Genomic DNA, 15,485 nt, shown 5'->3' with positions numbered 1-15,485 from the left:
TCAGAGCCCCGGCGGGCACCGGGGACGTGCTCCGCCCTGCCCAGGAGTGGCCTCGGCTCAGCGAACACGCGTGTGAGCCCGTGAGCTGCACCTAGAGGGACAGACGGGCGGAAAACTCAGCACAGGAAGGCAGAGAGGTGAGCTCGGGCGCGTCCCCTGGCTCCTGTCGGGATGTTGGGGTCAAATCACTGCAGTGACGGAGAGGCACGTCGCTGCCCAAACTCCACGTCACAGAGGAGAGGGAAAGAAACCTGAGAGAGGAGCAAGGCATGGTCCAGACTCCAGCTCCAAACCTGCTGCCGCGTGCACACGCCACTCACCCTATACCGCATACAGCACACGCACACACCACCCACACGCCACGCACCACACCACACGCACACACCACCCACACGCCACACGCCACACACCGCATACCGCAGACAGCACACGCACACACCACCCACACGCCACGCACCACACAACACACATACCCCACACCACATACCATACACACACCCCACACCACATGCCACACACACACACCTGCCCCGTTAAGTGGCATCGAGTGTGTATCTGTCATCAGCCATGAGACCACCAGGCCTCACCTTAGAAGCGAGAGGCGCTGGGTGTCGGACGGAGAGGAGGGAGCTGGTCCCGGCGTCGTGTGACGCGGGAGGGTGCGGCTCCGCGGGTCGGTCCACACAGCCGGGTCTCGGAAACCAGCTCTCGGCACCGCACGGTCAGTGTCTGAAATCTACTCCTCGGGCCTCGCTCTCCCCGTGTGCCCACGGCTCTGCGCTGTCCCCACTGCAGGGTGAGGCGGGAGCCTGTGCCAGGCGCCGTTGGCGTCCAGGCCGTGCTCGGCCCCAGAACCTCCAGCCCCGGCCCTGCCCTTGAGGAGGCGGAGACGTGGGGAAGCGGCGTGGCCATGCTGCCTGACAGACAGAGGGACAGGCGTGTGGGGGAGGACGGGTGGGGGAGTATTCCCGCCCCAGGGCACAGGGAATACGTCTCCCAAAATAGCAGGTCAAATAGGACACGCTTAGCTTTTGGAAGGAACTTCCAAGCAGGAAGGGGGGAAAGGAGACTGCAACATACTCAACTTCCAAGTTCCATTTGGGTCAGTTTGTGGCAATTAGTTTGTTCTCCTGGGACGGAACCGGCGCGGTCTTTTCCGTGGCAGAGGCCAGGGAGCCCGCGGGCTGCTGTGGTTAGCCCATGACAAAGCGCGTCCCCTCGGCCCACGTGTGGACAACGTCTCCTTTCCCTGGTCTGTCTGAGGCCCCTGGTGTGTTCACGGGAGCCCTAAAGCACCTGGAAACGGGAGGCGACTCCGCACCTCTGGGAGCGCAGGGTCGGCAGAGGGACCAGGAATGTTAGGACCGAGACGAGTTCTCCCTCCCGAGAGGGAGAGGACATGGGGCCGGAATCGGCTCCTGCACCTGGAGCCACCGATGATCATTTCCGTTCTGCTTTCGTGACCGACTCCACCTTAAGTGTCTTTATTCTCTCTGCCCCCCGTCATCGGCCACCAGCCCCCGCCCTGGTGAGCTCGCCGGGGCGGACGGCGGGCGAGTGGGTGGCTTCCCTGAGCTCCTGGCACCGCCTGGCTGCAGAGACCCTGAGCCGGCCCTCTGCAGGCGGACCACGTCCCTTACGCTCGTTTGTGACCGCCCGATGGCCACGGCCTCCCCTCCCTCTCCTGTTTCTAAAGCATTTGACCTTGAGGAAGAGAAAGGGTCTTAACTGCTGCTTTTTCATCTTAACTAGAGCTCTCAAATGTAGGATGTTTTTCCCTTATAAATAAGCCCTTTTTAATATTGCATTTTTTATTCCAAATTTTATACCAACGTTGCTTCTAAGCTTCTAAGAAAGGGCTGAAATTCACAAAATCAAGCGAATCCATTCTGATTCTTAAAGAAAGGATGCCTGCCCTTCCGCAAGTGAGCAGTCCCTGTTGGAAGTGCCTGAGACCAGACGTCCTTTCTCTCTTCTCTCCTTCCTTCCTTCCTTCTTTCCTTCCTTCCTTCCTTCCCTCCCCATCACATCAGCACGAGCAGGTGCAAGAGAGGAACGTGGAGACGTCACCAACCCTATCAGAAACATGTCTCAGGTCACTTCCGTAAAAATGGGAGAGAACCTAGACGTTTGGCCAACGTGGTGGCCACGCCCAGCGTCCGCGGGACCTGGAGAGGCCACCACGAGGCAGACTCGCGCTTCTCCCCTTGCGTCGCAAAATCGATTTTATCTGTCGGCGTCCCAGCCCTGAGTCGGGAAGTAAGATTCCCAAACCAACCAAGTTTCTTGTAAAATATCCAGGACCACAAAGCAGACGTATTTTTCCTTATGGTTCAGTAATTTCAAAGTTCGTGTTAATGTAAAAAATCAACAAACTTTTTGTTAATGTTGATCTGACCGTGGCAGAGGCAGGAGCCGGGGTGTGTGTGGGGACGGGTGGCGGCGGCTTGGAGGAGGCTGGGGTCACTGGGCAGGCCCTAACCACCTCAGCCTCCGTGCACGCCTGCCATGTCTGGCCGCCGAATGTTCCCTCGCTCTTAGAAATCACGCCAAAGAAAGTTCTGCCTCCCCGGGGTGATGCACGGCGCGGCTTGCTTGGTGCCTGCCCCGCAATTCTAGACTATTTCCTCTCGCGCTGGCCTCAGCTCCTTCTCTGGGAGTGTAACTCGGGTCTTGTCGTTTTTCCCTTCTAGGATTTAAAGAAGAAAGAGATTCTGACGCTTGTGTCACGATACATGTGAAGATGCTGCTTCATTACGGCTCCTCCTGGTGCCCGACTCTCCTGTCTGTGAAAGTCGTGATCTCTGGAACTTGGCAAATGCCAGAAATGGATCGGGGGACAGTCCCTGAAGAAGCGAGAGAAACAGGAAGCGCGTGTTGCTCTTCAAGGCTCGTTGGCAAGAGAACACGAGGCCCCGGCCCGGCCTCCGGGGAGGCACAGTGACTTAGGTCCGATGGCTTCTCTAAAACGGAAATATTCACTTACTTGAGCAGAGGAATGTTACTGAAGTTGTCCTGAAAAGAAATGGGATGCTCTGCGCTGACACGTCCTCTCCGGAAACAGTCTCTGAATCGCTTCCAAACCACAAAGTTTGGAGTATTTTCAGTTTCGAAGCATTTTCCAAGGACACTACGCTCGGCCCCACGCCGCGTCCCTCCGGTGGCTCACTGCGCTCGTCCTCAAGTTCGAGACGGGACCCTGCCTCTCGACGTTGCCAGACACACAGCTGCTGTCCAGGAAAATCATTCACCTGCCTGTACCTTTTCTGTGAAACTCGTGGACCGAGGATGACGGACTGCGTCTACCGTGTTTGCCGGGTACCAGGCGCACACTCTGCGCGCCAGGGCTGTGTCTGGGTGACCAGTCGTTTGAATGAAATCAAAACACCGTGGTCACCCACTCAGATAATCTCTACGCTTGGCTTCAGGTCATGATTCAAACCTGCCAGTGACACGGATGAGCGTAAACACCAGGATAAAACTTCTCACCATCAGATGTCCCCAACGTGTGTGTGTTCTCAAATTATAGCTCACGTGGACGGAGAGCTTGTCCTCGCCCAGCGCTAGGTGGGGATCGGGTTGCATCGGTGAACAAAAGCGGGCGCAGCCCCCCTTTCGAGGTGGCGGCCGCCTGGGACGCGCACACACTAAGCAAATGTCTACGCCAGCAGATCAGCCGCACGGCAAGCTGCGCGAGCATCGTGCCGGGGCAGGTGGCCTCGTCTGAGGCGCAGAGGCCTCCCGGGACGGGGCGTCTGTGGAGGGGTGGCCGGTGGCAGCAGAGCACAGCATCCCGGGCAGAGGAGGATCACCAGGAAGTCACAGAGCTGGGGCAGGTACCACTGGCTGGGTCCCGGGGACACGTGGGGAGAGTGACATGAAACGAGGCTGATAGGAACTCGGGCGCCGGACAGCGCAGGCCCCTGCGAGGCCGAGTCAGGGTCTTGAACTCGGTGCCGCGGCGCCCGGGAGCCTCGGCTGGTGTTAGCAGAGCACAGGCTGCGGTCGGGGCTCCGAGAAGCACCCTCTGGCCACAAGGAGAACGGGACCCTCGCGTCCTCTCACAGGCCTGCCAGAGCCGACGGTCGCCCACCCACGGGGCCAGCACGTGGCACAGTCTGCCTTGGAGCCCACGACTCGCTCACGCCGAATTCCTGACCAAACCACTCGGAACAGCTACCCAACTTCTTAGTTTTGGTCTCATGAGATTTCTCGTCTGAAATGTGCGTGTGCAGAGACAGAAAACCTCCCTCACATCCACTGTGCCAGGGACAGACGCAGCATCACACACACGCCAGTAAATCACATCACACGTGCATGTGTGTGCACGCGTGTGAGTTCATTGTGTGATCCGTCTCGATGCTTTTGCTTATGGAAAGTCTCAAACACGTACAAAGGAGGGAAGAATAGCAGGACTGCCCCACATAACCACCGCCCGTCCAGCAGCCGTCAGCGTGCCGGCTCCCAGGTCGTCCCCGCCCCACCACGCGCCACCGAGCCCAGCTGGGGGTGTTTTGAAGCAAATCCCAGTCCTCATATTGTTTCATCCATAAATATTTCATAATTCTCCTCTAAAAGATAAGGATTCTTTTTTTGTTTACCTTAACAGTAATGACATATCACGTCTAAAAAAATTTAACAAGGATACTTTGAAATCGTTAAAATACCCAGTCAGTGCTTGCATTTCTCCAGTTGGTTCATAAATGTTTTTAACTGCCCGAAACAGGGACCAGATCCAGCCGCTGCGGGCGGTGGATACGCGCAAGTCCCCTTTAATCTGCAGCCCCCCCCATCGCGCTGGGGCCTGCAGAGCTCGCGACGGCGTCGGCGAAGGCACCGGAGCCCCAAGAGTCTGCAGCTAGAACCTCAACTGAGCGCTGTAATCAGATTCGAGTCCAATTTTCTTGGCAAGAACACTTCATCGCCGTGTGGTGGGCCTGCGTGTGTGCCGTGCACAGCATCAACGGGAAGCACACGATCTCGTCTGGGGGTGGAGACACCGCCCCCACCGGGCACCCGCACATTGCTCTGAAGGTCACCGAGGCACAAGATTAAAAGTGCGGCTGCTGCCGGTCCCCACCGAAGGTACCAGGGTCCCCTTGCAACGTTTCCGGAAGTCCCAACTTGCGTCCAGATGCAAAGTGAAAGGGAAGAAATCTAAGGAAAGCACGTGAGCCTCACCCCCACCCCACACACGGTCTCAGGGAGCTGACTCAGGGAGTGGGGTCTGGTCGGGAGGGGCCGTGGCCCCGTCCTGCCACCAGCTCGGGTCCTGCCTCTCTCCAGACGCCGCCGCAGAGCACGGCCCCGCGTCACTCCCGCTACAGGACCTGCTATTTACCTCATGGCTGTAAGTGTGTTCATTCTTCCTTACGACGCACTTGGAGAGAAAACCAACGTGGGCCTGGAGAACCCGACCAAAGGCCGAGCGCCGCGGGGTGTGTCCGGTGTGTGAATCCCAGTGGCCCGCGCGCGTCTGTGCTCTCTGACGGCTGCTGTCAGTTTCCCGGAGTCCCACGCAGGTGGCGCCAGCCCTGGAAGCTGAGGGACGGTCTGAGCTCGGATGGAGACGTGAGCGTTGGCAGGACCAGGGGCCTCCTCCACCAGAGAACCGGGGTCCACGGCTGGCAGTTGTAAGTCACCAGTTTGCTCCCTGAGCCGCTGCACTCGCCCAGGTGAAAGATAAATTTATCCCCGATTTTACAGGAAAGTTGGAGAAGACGGAAGTGAAATCATCTTTAGGAACTTCGAGGTTCTTTCACGAAACAAGAGCCCAGCACGTCACACATTCTCGGAAACAGCTGAGCCGCTGGATTCACAAGCCAAGCAGACAACGTCCGAGGTGACAGTGAAGTGATCAGTGCGATCACGTCACTAATATGAGCAGTAACAGCTCCACGCGACAGTCACACTCCGAGCCAACGGTGGAGCTGGGCTTTCCGGGGCCGCCTGCCTGCTCGCCGGGCGCCATCCACGCCTACGAGGAACGCTGGAGACCAACACCGTCACTCCAGAACGTGCTCCGCACTCTTGCAGGAAGCGAGGGAGGCTGAGGACAGAGGAGGCTGAGGGGCCCGAGTCCCCGACTCCCGCGGGCCCCGCCACTGACCTCTCCGAGCAGATGAAACCGCCGCGCGAGAAGTCTTTGCCTTGGTGCCACTTTTCCACACGACAGCCGGAGTTGGTCCCTGGGCCAGGCTGGGCCTGGGCTGTGTCCCGGGAGACAGAGCACCAGCGGGTGTTCCTGGGCTTCCATGTGGCGCTCGGTCCAATCCGGCTGTCAAGTTCTATCAGTGCTGGTCCTCTCGCGCCCTGACGTGTCCATTCCCACGTACAAAGACGGGAGCGTGGCCTGGGACAGCGCAAGGCAGCTCGTTCCCTTCTCGTAGGGGTGAGGTCGGTGCGGGAAGCCCTTCCTCCCCTGCCCAACCCCGTCCCCAGAAACGAGCAGCTGGGGGCCCACGTGGCTGTCGTCTGAGGGGCCAACGATCTGCGGCAGGGACGGGGTCTGTGAGATCCCACAGACTTGCTGGCCGTGAGCAGCTGTTGGCCAGATGACGATTAATCGTTAAACTGCGCCTGGGGTCAGACGGCTCCATCCGAACGCCGGCCCCACCATTCAAGAGCCCCAAGCGAGTGACGCACCTGCCCAGGCCTCACCTGCCCACCTGTGAGCAGAGGACAGTGCGATGCCCACCTCGGGGAGCCCCGCAGGGCTGAGATGACGCCCGTGACGTGGTGGGCGTGGCCCGGCCCCGAATGCTGCTGTAACTGCGCTGTCTGTCCCACCACCACCACGGTAGCATTGGAGAGCAACTAACTTTCTACAAATTAACTAGAATAAACTCACAAATGTGTGAGTAAGTAACATCCTGAGATGAAAAGCCTTTGCCTTGGCCACACAAAAGTGCCTGGTGGGCATCTGATCCCAAATGAGGCTTTGTTCCAGTCCTTCAAAAACATACGGCTCAGAGGGAAAGTGGCCGCCCCCTGAAATCCCTCAGGACCACGGACACGGCGTGGAGAAGCCCGTGGCTGGGCCTCCCGCAGGGAGACAGAGCAAGGCTCAATCTCAACGTGCCGCTGTCGTCCCGTCACCCACGGCGGCCGGGGCTCGACGGCGGAGGCAGAGGAACCGGGAAAGTTGCTCTTAAGGGATCCCGTGACACCAGGCAAAGCCTTTGACAGAGAGGAGCCCAGGCCGTCTGTCCCGGGGTCTGGGGAGCGGGCGAGCGGGGGCACATCCCCTCAGAGCAACGGGGAGCCTTCTGGTTTCATTCATAAAATTTATTCTGGAAAAATACTTTAAAAGGAAATTTCTTCGTTAACAAAACAGTAAAAAACTCAAATAACATTTGCACAATATTCCATAAATACATCTATATACAAAAAAATATAGTCACATAGACCCGAAGTGCCTTTGTACATATTTACCAAAATTTAAATTATAAAAAAATGAACATCACAAAATACTCAAGCTTTACAGATATCATGAAAAATATTTTTACAAATCCAAAAAATAACACATTTTTTTCATCTAGAAAAAACGCATTTCTGTATCAAAAAGGACGATAAAGGCAGTGTCTGTGTTTCTAACTCAAGACAAGACTGGCTCACGAGAATCCGGAACACTCTCCAGGCAGTGCATGCGCTCACGCGTACTCAAGTCCACTCACTTAAATATATATTCTTCTAACAGCAACTGTCCATAGTGCAATGGAGACGCCGCGAAGGGCCGTGCGGCGGCGGCCCGAGCCCCCGAGCCCCCGCCGGCCAACGCCTTCGCTGACTTCAGGAAGAGAACCAGCTCGGTCTGAATTCAGTGTCTCAGCAGCAGTCCACGGAGGGTCTCCTTTCCTCTCTCAGCAGCATTCGTTGGGGCACATATCCTTGGAATTTTATTTATTTAAGAGAAACGGGAATTTGCCGTGTCACTTCCGTGTTACACCTAGCGGGGCCACGAGACAGACGGGAGTCAGTGCACGGTTCACCGCCCGGCTTCACCCGCTCCCGCCCCGAGGGTGAGCGTGGCGGTGGCCCAGCGTACTGACCTCAGTTGCTATGACGCACTCGTCCTTGCCCTCGGACAGGACGTACACAGACTGGTACTTGGTGTCTGCCGGGGCGGAGCAGACGGGGTCCGGCCTCCTCCTCTCGGATGCTTCTCCGCTGAAAGGAAAATCAAAGGAAACCACGATAAACGTGGGAAAGCGCTTTCGAACGGGGAAATGACGCAGCTTGGCGAAGACACCCCTGGGCGCCCCCTCCTGACAACACGGCACCCCCAATGTCGGGCGCCTTCCCCGGTGGCCTCCCCGAGCTCCCCGGGCCGGCCGCAGCACGCACCCCCTGAGTGTGGTCGGGGTCCCCTTGTCCTCCCCCGAGGAGCTCTGGGGCTGGCCCTTGGCGTCGCGCTTGCCGTGCGCGTCCCTGACTGAGGCCTCCTCGCTCTTGAGGTCCTGCACGAGGTTATAGTCCACCGCGGGGTAGCGGGCCTTGAAGCCGCTCCTGTCGGCACCGTGGTCCCCGCCGAAGTCTGCCTTCTTGTTGGTGTTCTTGATCTGCGTGGCGCCGATGACGCTGACCGAGATGTCCTTCTCGCGCTGGCAGTTGGCCAGGTTGTTCATGGTTTCCGTCTCCCCCCGGCAGGGGTCCGCGGGCGGCCGGCGCTTCTGCAGCCTCAGCCGGACACAGACGCCCACGGCGGCGCAGCCCAGCAGCAGCACGAGCACCAGCACGGCGCCGGCGCACACGGCCACCCAGGGGAACGGCCCGGCCCGGGCCTCCAGCTTCTCGGTGAGGTCCACCACGACGGGGCCCGGGGGCGGCTCGGGGAGCAGGAACTGGCAGTTGGGGCCGCCGTAGCCGCGGGCGCACTCGCACACGTAGCGGCGGCCCCTCTCGTGGCAGGTGGCTCCGTTGTGGCAGGGCGCGTGCTCGCACCTGCTGACGGGGGCGCTGCAGTTCCTGCCCGTGTAGCCGGGGGGGCAGGTGCAGGAGTAGTCGTTCACGCCGTCCCGGCAGGTGCCCCCGTTGGCACACGGGGAGGAGGCACAGTCGTCCACGTTGTCGTCACAGTGCCTCCCGGAGAAGCCGGCCTGGCAGCGGCACACGTAAGCGTCCCCGAGGTCCACACACTTGGCGCCTAGAACACAGGACAGGAGACGTGAAGTCACACATCTCCTCTCGAGTCTGGTGGTCAGAAGGCACCCTGACGCGTGTGCGTGCCTGTTACCATAGAAACCAGCGAGAGGAAAGCGAGCCGAGGCAGCCTGTGGCCGGACAGCCGCAGTTCGAGACCACGTGCTCTGCGGCCTCCACACGGTGTGGGAGGCGTCCAGGTCTAGCGCCACGAGTCGTAAACAGCGACACGGCTCCTCGCTCTTTCCCGGCTACCTTTCCACGCACCTTGGGGCAGCGACGGACTCACGCCACTAGGCCCAGGTTGCAGATGGGGAAACTGAGGCTTAAAGAGGGCAACATGCTCACAGTCACAGGTGGTGAGAGGAGCGGGGCTCGAAAACAGGGAAGGACAGAGGAAGGCAGAGAGAAAGGGAGCAATAGGGATCATTCCGGAATGTCCAGCCTGGCTGGGCCGGCCTCCTGGCTGTGTGTTCCCGTGGGCGTCCCGCCCCTCGCGGCCGGCAGGAGGCTCTCGGTCCACAGACTGTGCCCGACACAGTGACACGCCAGGCCGCGACGCCAGGTGACAGCACAGAGCCAGGCTTTCCTCCAGAGCACGGTGGCCGGGTGGCGGGCAAGCGCCACTGTGTCGCGGGCGGTCAGGCGCCGAGGAGCGCGTGGCCCGAGCACGCCATTTCACCTCCCCGCACAACTCGAGAACAAACACGCCTGCCCACCTTCCCGCTCCGGGGCAGTTCCGACTCAAAGATAAGTTTCCATAGAGAATTCCCGACTGTCTGGATAAAAGGGCTCCGTAAACTCCAGGCAGCTGTCAAAGTGACACGCTCTGTCTGACTCAAACGCGCGTGCTCCCCAGAGTGCTCTCAGCGCCAACCACGCGGTCGACCGCCCCTTACCATTAGAGCAGGGTGAAGAGCTGCAGTAATCAATTTTCTTTTCACAGTTGAAGCCAGAGTAGCCCACGGGGCAGCGGCAGGTGTACCCCCCGTCGGGGCTGTCTGAGCACCGGCCCCCGTTGAAGCAAGGGCCGTCGGCACAGGTCATGGCACTGAGCTCGCAGATTTTGCCGTAGAAGCCAGGTGGGCAGGTACAGGAATAGCTGTTCTCAAGATCCTATGTGATGGGGAAGGTCAGAACAATCCTTCCAGAGGTGTCCCCGGAGCCCCCTCTCCACGTAACACAGGTGCCCAGCTTCCGAGCAAGACCCCGGGTGCCCGAGCTCACCGTGCAGCTCCCCCCACTCTTGCAAGGGCTGGTGTCACACTCGTCGATCTCCAGCTCGCAGGTGGCACCTGTGTACCCAGGTCGACAAGAGCAGGTGTAGCTCCCCTGGCCTGTGTTGGTGCAGGTGGCCCCGTTCTTGCAGGGCTTGTGGTGTGTGCAGTAGTTCAGGTCTGCGGGGGGTGGAGACAGGAACAGGAGGTAGGAAGCCCAGCGTCAAATGCAAGAAGATTATTTCTGCAGGGAAGTCCAGGGCTGCCGTGGAAGGGGATCGGGCACCGGGGGGAGGAGGCTTACCCTGGTTGCAGAAAAGGCCCCCCCAGCCTTCCTGGCAGTTGCACTGCCAGGGCTGCTGGCAGGTGCCGTGGAGACAGCCAGGGTACCGGATGCACTCGTCGCAGTACCTGCCCTGCCAGCCCACTCTGCACCTTGGAGAAGAGCACAGCAGAGTCAGGTGGGCGCTGCCTGCTATGGGATTCACAACGGCTCGTTCTCACACCTAGAAACCGCCTTCCCGCAGCACCAGTGAGGCAGAGCAGGGTCGCCCGGGGAGCTCCATCACACACGGACGCCTGGGTCCGCTCAGGGTTCTGCCCTGAACTGCTATCTGTAAATTCTCATCACCACTAAGGAGCTCAGGTGAATGACAGACTCACAACCCCGCACGCTGCCAAATACTTATTAGGTAGAAAACACCAGAATAACAGCCCCCTGCCCAACTAATCTCACTGGAGTTTTTCAGATGATCACCTAGGGATGCTTTACAAATATACCAGGTATAAAAGTATAATAAGAAAAGGTAAAACAAACGAAAAAAAACAACTTTTGCAAACTTACTTGCATTCCCCTGGCTTGTCACAAAACCCGTGCTGCTCGTCACACCCCGGCAAGCAGATTGCTGCAACCAAAGGAGAAGCTGGGTCTGGTGGAGCCCCCGGGGACCACCCTGCACAGGAGGGCTGCTGGCCGTGGGGCTGGGCCAGAACCTGTGGCTGAGCTCCCTGCCCGGCAACTCCCCCAGCCCTGGGACCAGCATTCTTCTTAACACAGCGGCTCAGGGACAAAGGGCTCTCGGAAGCCCCCACCCCCACCGGGCCCCCTTTCTTCCAAGAGAGGGTCAGAAGTCTTCCCCGCCTCCTCCCCCACTTCCCAATTCTCTGCACAAAGCTCCACCTCTTAATATCCCAGAAAGTGTGTGTGCAGATAAGAGTGGACAGCTGGCATGCAGGGTGCCAGGGCAGACAGCTGCTCCATTGTCCGGCCTCCCCAGCAGCTGCCCCGGCGCAACAATGCGGCCTCCCCCCGCGCCCCCGTGTCCCCACCCCCTCACACACACCCCTCGCGTGTACACACACACACACACACACACACACACACACACACACACAGGCCCTTTGCGCCAGTGGGGGCAGGCTCGTCCTGCCGCCTATCCCTGGAGAGATCTAATCTATGGCACGCGCGACCTGGGGGCTGGGAGAGGCTCCAGTGTTTAAATAAGAAGAAAAAAGTTTAAGTTTCTGGCCACCCCATGGCGAAGAAGAGGAGGGGGGAGCGAGGGGGGGCAGCAGCGGCCAGAGGCACCCTCCGGGGCGGTGGGTTGAGGCTTTGAGCTGGCTCACTCTGCTGGTTACGAAACTCATTAACCAGCAGCTCCACAAGTTTTCAAGAAAACAGAACCAACTTAGGCCAAGGCGGAGCTTAGAAGGAGCTCAGTGGGTCCTTGAGGCTTGGGAAGCCAAGCAACAAACAAAGACACTGAGGCCCCACTGGAAGTGGAGACCCAGCCGCACCCCAGGCACGAATCGCTAAGGAACTGCACCGGACAGAGGCTCTGGGCCTCCAGGAGAAGGAGCCAAGCCTGGCCTGTTCCAGGGCCAGGGAGTGCGAGTCCCCTGGCGTTTCTGGGCAGCCCCGGGACCTATCCGCCCCCTGAAATCTGGTACCAATGGGCCGGGGTGGCCGGGCGGGCAGGTGATGCCTCCGTGAGCTGCAGAGAGGCTCCTAAAGTCCAGATGAATCAGAGGGGTTCCCCCCGAGCCCCTCAGCCCTGCCCTGGTGGCCCTGCCTGCTATGCAATCATGACACATCGAAACCTCATCGGGCAGGTGGAGCCCACGTCACTGTGGCAAAGACGTTTCCTTTCCGGACAGGGTGCCGCACGGGCAGTCACCCAGACAGGCCCTGCAGACGCAGCCGGACACACTCTCCCGTGTGTGCACAGACCACCCCAGTGCAAACCTCGCCTTTGGGCAGCACAGGCATCAGGGGGGAATGCGCGGGGAGCACATCTGCTCTGGAGAGCTTACCCGTACCAGCTCTGGGCAGCACAGAAGGCTCCCCAAGGAGAGAACTCTGTCTGAAAGCAAGCCCTAGACTCACACTCTGTTCTTGCCTTCCTTCCACCCCTCCCCTTGGGTAGCACTGGCTGTACTTCCTGACCCCTGGCCCCATCTCCAAAATCCTCCCTGATGAAGAAAGGCAGCTTCCTATGGTGGATACACACTGTCTTGGCTGTTAAAATGTCTGAGTTGACCCCAACCCTGCCCCTGGCTAGCTATGACACATTAGCAGGTCACTTCTGCTCTCTGGGCCTCAGTTTCCCCATCAAGACATCTCTACAGCCCCGTTAGCTAAATCCCAGGATCTGCGAATGCCTGGGTGTGTGGATACGGCCAGGGACGGCGCCCCAGGAGCTCACGTTCAGTGCAGTAGGGGCCTTTCCAGCCCGGGTTGCACACTTTCTCCCCGCGCTCCCCGCAGGTGAAGTGGCCGAAGGCGTCGTCCCGCGGGCGGCAGAAGACGGAGCAGCCTTCTCCGTAGTAATGCTCGTCGCACACAAAGCGGTAGGAGTACTTGAGGTCCGCCCGGCCGCTGCTGTGCAGGTCCTGGGACCACTCCTCGCCCACGGTCAGGTGCCTCTGGGTGGCCAGGCGGCTGATGAGCCTTTCCGGATTTTCTGTGGGAAAGATCCTGCCGTCGGTTCTGACGGAGACCCTCAGGACAGGGGCAGTGGGCCCACGCTCACGGCCTGAGGGAGGCCCAGGGTGCCCCGCACGTTCTGGGGCAGGAGCAGAGTCACGGGAGTTAGAGTTGGTTGCGCCTGGGGCTAAAGTCAACTATGTAAGAACTGGGGGAAGCAGTTCGCAGTTCGGGGGGTTTTGTTTTTACCTGTTGCAAGGTCATCCGGGGAATCTGTGTGGAGAGCTTCAATGATCAGAGAGAAGGTGCCCTGGGAAGAAGCGGAGAGGACAGAGGACAAACCGTAAAGGCGGGGTTAAAACTCTAAGGCCCGGCGTCTGGGGGCGGCCTCTGCAGTCTCCCGCCTGTCCGGCTCTCAAGTAAGTGGAAGGACTTGTTAAAGGGTGGTTTCCTGGCCTGTTTTTTCAGCCTGTAGTACAGGATATTACGTTTCCATAAACAACGGAGGTCGCAGGCTGGGGGTGGGGAGGCCGAGGGCTGTCACGCGCGCCGGGAGCTGCACGGCGGGCGCGCGAAGGGCCCACTGGGCCCAGAGCAGGTTCAGAGGCCGGACACGGAGACGTCCCAGGTTTGAAAGCGACTCCAGCCCTGGCCTCGCCTCCTCACCCCCTGGGCTGTCCCCTCCTGCCGCCCGCCGGGTCCTACCGCGCGCGGCGTCGCATCGCGGGCCTCCCGGCCGGCCTCCCCGCCCCGCGCAGGCGAGCGCTCACCGGCCAGGTGAAGCCGAAGGGGAAGCGGAGGGGGTTGCTGAAGGCGGGGTCGGCGCCCGCGCCGTCGGGCAGGCTGAAGGAGTCGACGCCCAGCACCGGCGTGACGGCGCTGCCGTAGGTGCAGGGCGGCTCGGGGGACACGCTGGCCTGGTAGTGCTTGAGGCACACGCGGAAGAAGGTCCTGCAGGCGCACGGCGGGGGCCCGGCGCCCCCGCGGCAGCAGCTGCGGTTCCCCAGCAGACCCTTCCTGTTGACGAACTCCTGCAGCTTCAGCTCGAACACCCCCGAGCTCCAGACCTGCGCGGGCAGGGCGGCGGCGTGAGCACGCGGGCCAGTCCAGTAGGACCCGGAGCCGCGCTCGGCTCCGCGCATCCGGGCTCGCCTTCGGGCCGACGGACAGTGCGCGCTGCCCGTGCCGCGCCCCGGCCCCGCGCGGGTCCTGGGCCCCGGGCTCCCTGTCCGGCCCGCCGGGTCTCCGGGGCCCCCCACAGCCCCCCTGGCAGCCTACCTGACACAGCAGGGCCGAGACCACGGCGAGGGCCAGCGCGCCCCGACGGCCCATGGTGCCCGCTGCGCGCGCCTGCTCGTCGGGCTCCGCTTTCTCCCGCGCCGAGGCCGCAGGGCGTGCAAGGAGGAAAGCGCGCCGCGGCCGTGGGCGGAGAAGTGCCCCGCGCCGCTCCCAGCTGGGCCACCGGGACGCGCCTCCCTAAGGGCCGGGCCCGGCGCCTTCGCGGGCGGCGGCTCTCCGCGTCCGGCCTGGCGCGGCTGCCCGCGGCTCCCGAGCGGCAGCTTTCGGTTTTCCTCCCCTTTCCTCCAGTCCGCGGCGGGTAAGGGTCATCGATTTCCTGGTTTTGTCGCGAGCTTTTCCTCGGAGAGGGCAGAGCGCGAGGAGGAGAGAGCCAGGTGCCCAGCGTCGTTCCCGAGAGCGCCGCCGCGGCGATCCCCGGCGAGGCGGTAATCCCGGCCCCGGCGGGCGCGCGGAGGGACGTCGGCGCGGCGGGTGTCGCGCGCGCCCCTGCGGATCGCGGCCGGGCCGTCCCGGAGCCCCCGGACTGCCGCCTCCTGCGCCGCCGCGGAGACCCGCGTCTTTCCGCCCGGTCCGGCCCAGGCCGCCCCGCACACGGCGCGAGAGGCCGGTCGTGGGGAGGCGTGCGCCCCGGCCCGTGCTCTCGCGGCGCCTGCCCGGCCGCGCCGGATCCCCGCGGGTGCGCGCCGAGGTCTGGCTCTCGCCGGCGCCGGCCGCGCTTATATCCCGCCGGCCGCCCGCATGGCTAATGAGATGCAAATGAGCAGCCCCCCAATCTGGCGAGAGCTGTCACAAAGGAGCCACTTTTCCAAGCCCTCCTCTCAATGGATCGCCAAATGGTCAGTGAGCTGTAAAATGTGCAACCCTCTCCCCGCCCCCACCCTCCCCGTCACCCTGACACCTTT

At 61.1% G+C, this 15,485-nt stretch overlaps 1 protein-coding gene across 1 annotated transcript; it reads right to left on the bottom strand.

Moving 5' to 3' along the window:
* Nucleotides 1–7,274: 7,274 nt before the first annotated feature.
* Nucleotides 7,275–15,008, bottom strand: DLL1 (delta-like 1 (Drosophila)). The gene is made up of 11 exons (XM_012659322.1): nucleotides 14,563–15,008; nucleotides 14,055–14,351; nucleotides 13,534–13,594; nucleotides 13,064–13,321; nucleotides 11,203–11,263; nucleotides 10,663–10,793; nucleotides 10,369–10,538; nucleotides 10,041–10,257; nucleotides 8,347–9,145; nucleotides 8,052–8,169; nucleotides 7,275–7,948 (listed from the first exon to the last, which is right to left on the bottom strand). Exons 1-11 carry the CDS (start codon nucleotides 14,614–14,616, stop codon nucleotides 7,943–7,945), a joined length of 2,172 nt encoding a protein of 723 aa, XP_012514776.1. The 5' UTR covers nucleotides 14,617–15,008; the 3' UTR covers nucleotides 7,275–7,942.
* Between the last annotated feature and the right edge of the window lie 477 nt (nucleotides 15,009–15,485).

Source organism: Propithecus coquereli, unplaced genomic scaffold (assembly GCF_000956105.1).
Source record: "Propithecus coquereli isolate 6110/MARCELLA unplaced genomic scaffold, Pcoq_1.0 Scaffold602, whole genome shotgun sequence".
Taxonomy (NCBI): domain Eukaryota; kingdom Metazoa; phylum Chordata; class Mammalia; order Primates; family Indriidae; genus Propithecus; species Propithecus coquereli.
The sequence above is the reverse complement of the archived record's forward strand: the minus strand, read 5'-3'. Positions and strand labels throughout refer to the sequence as shown.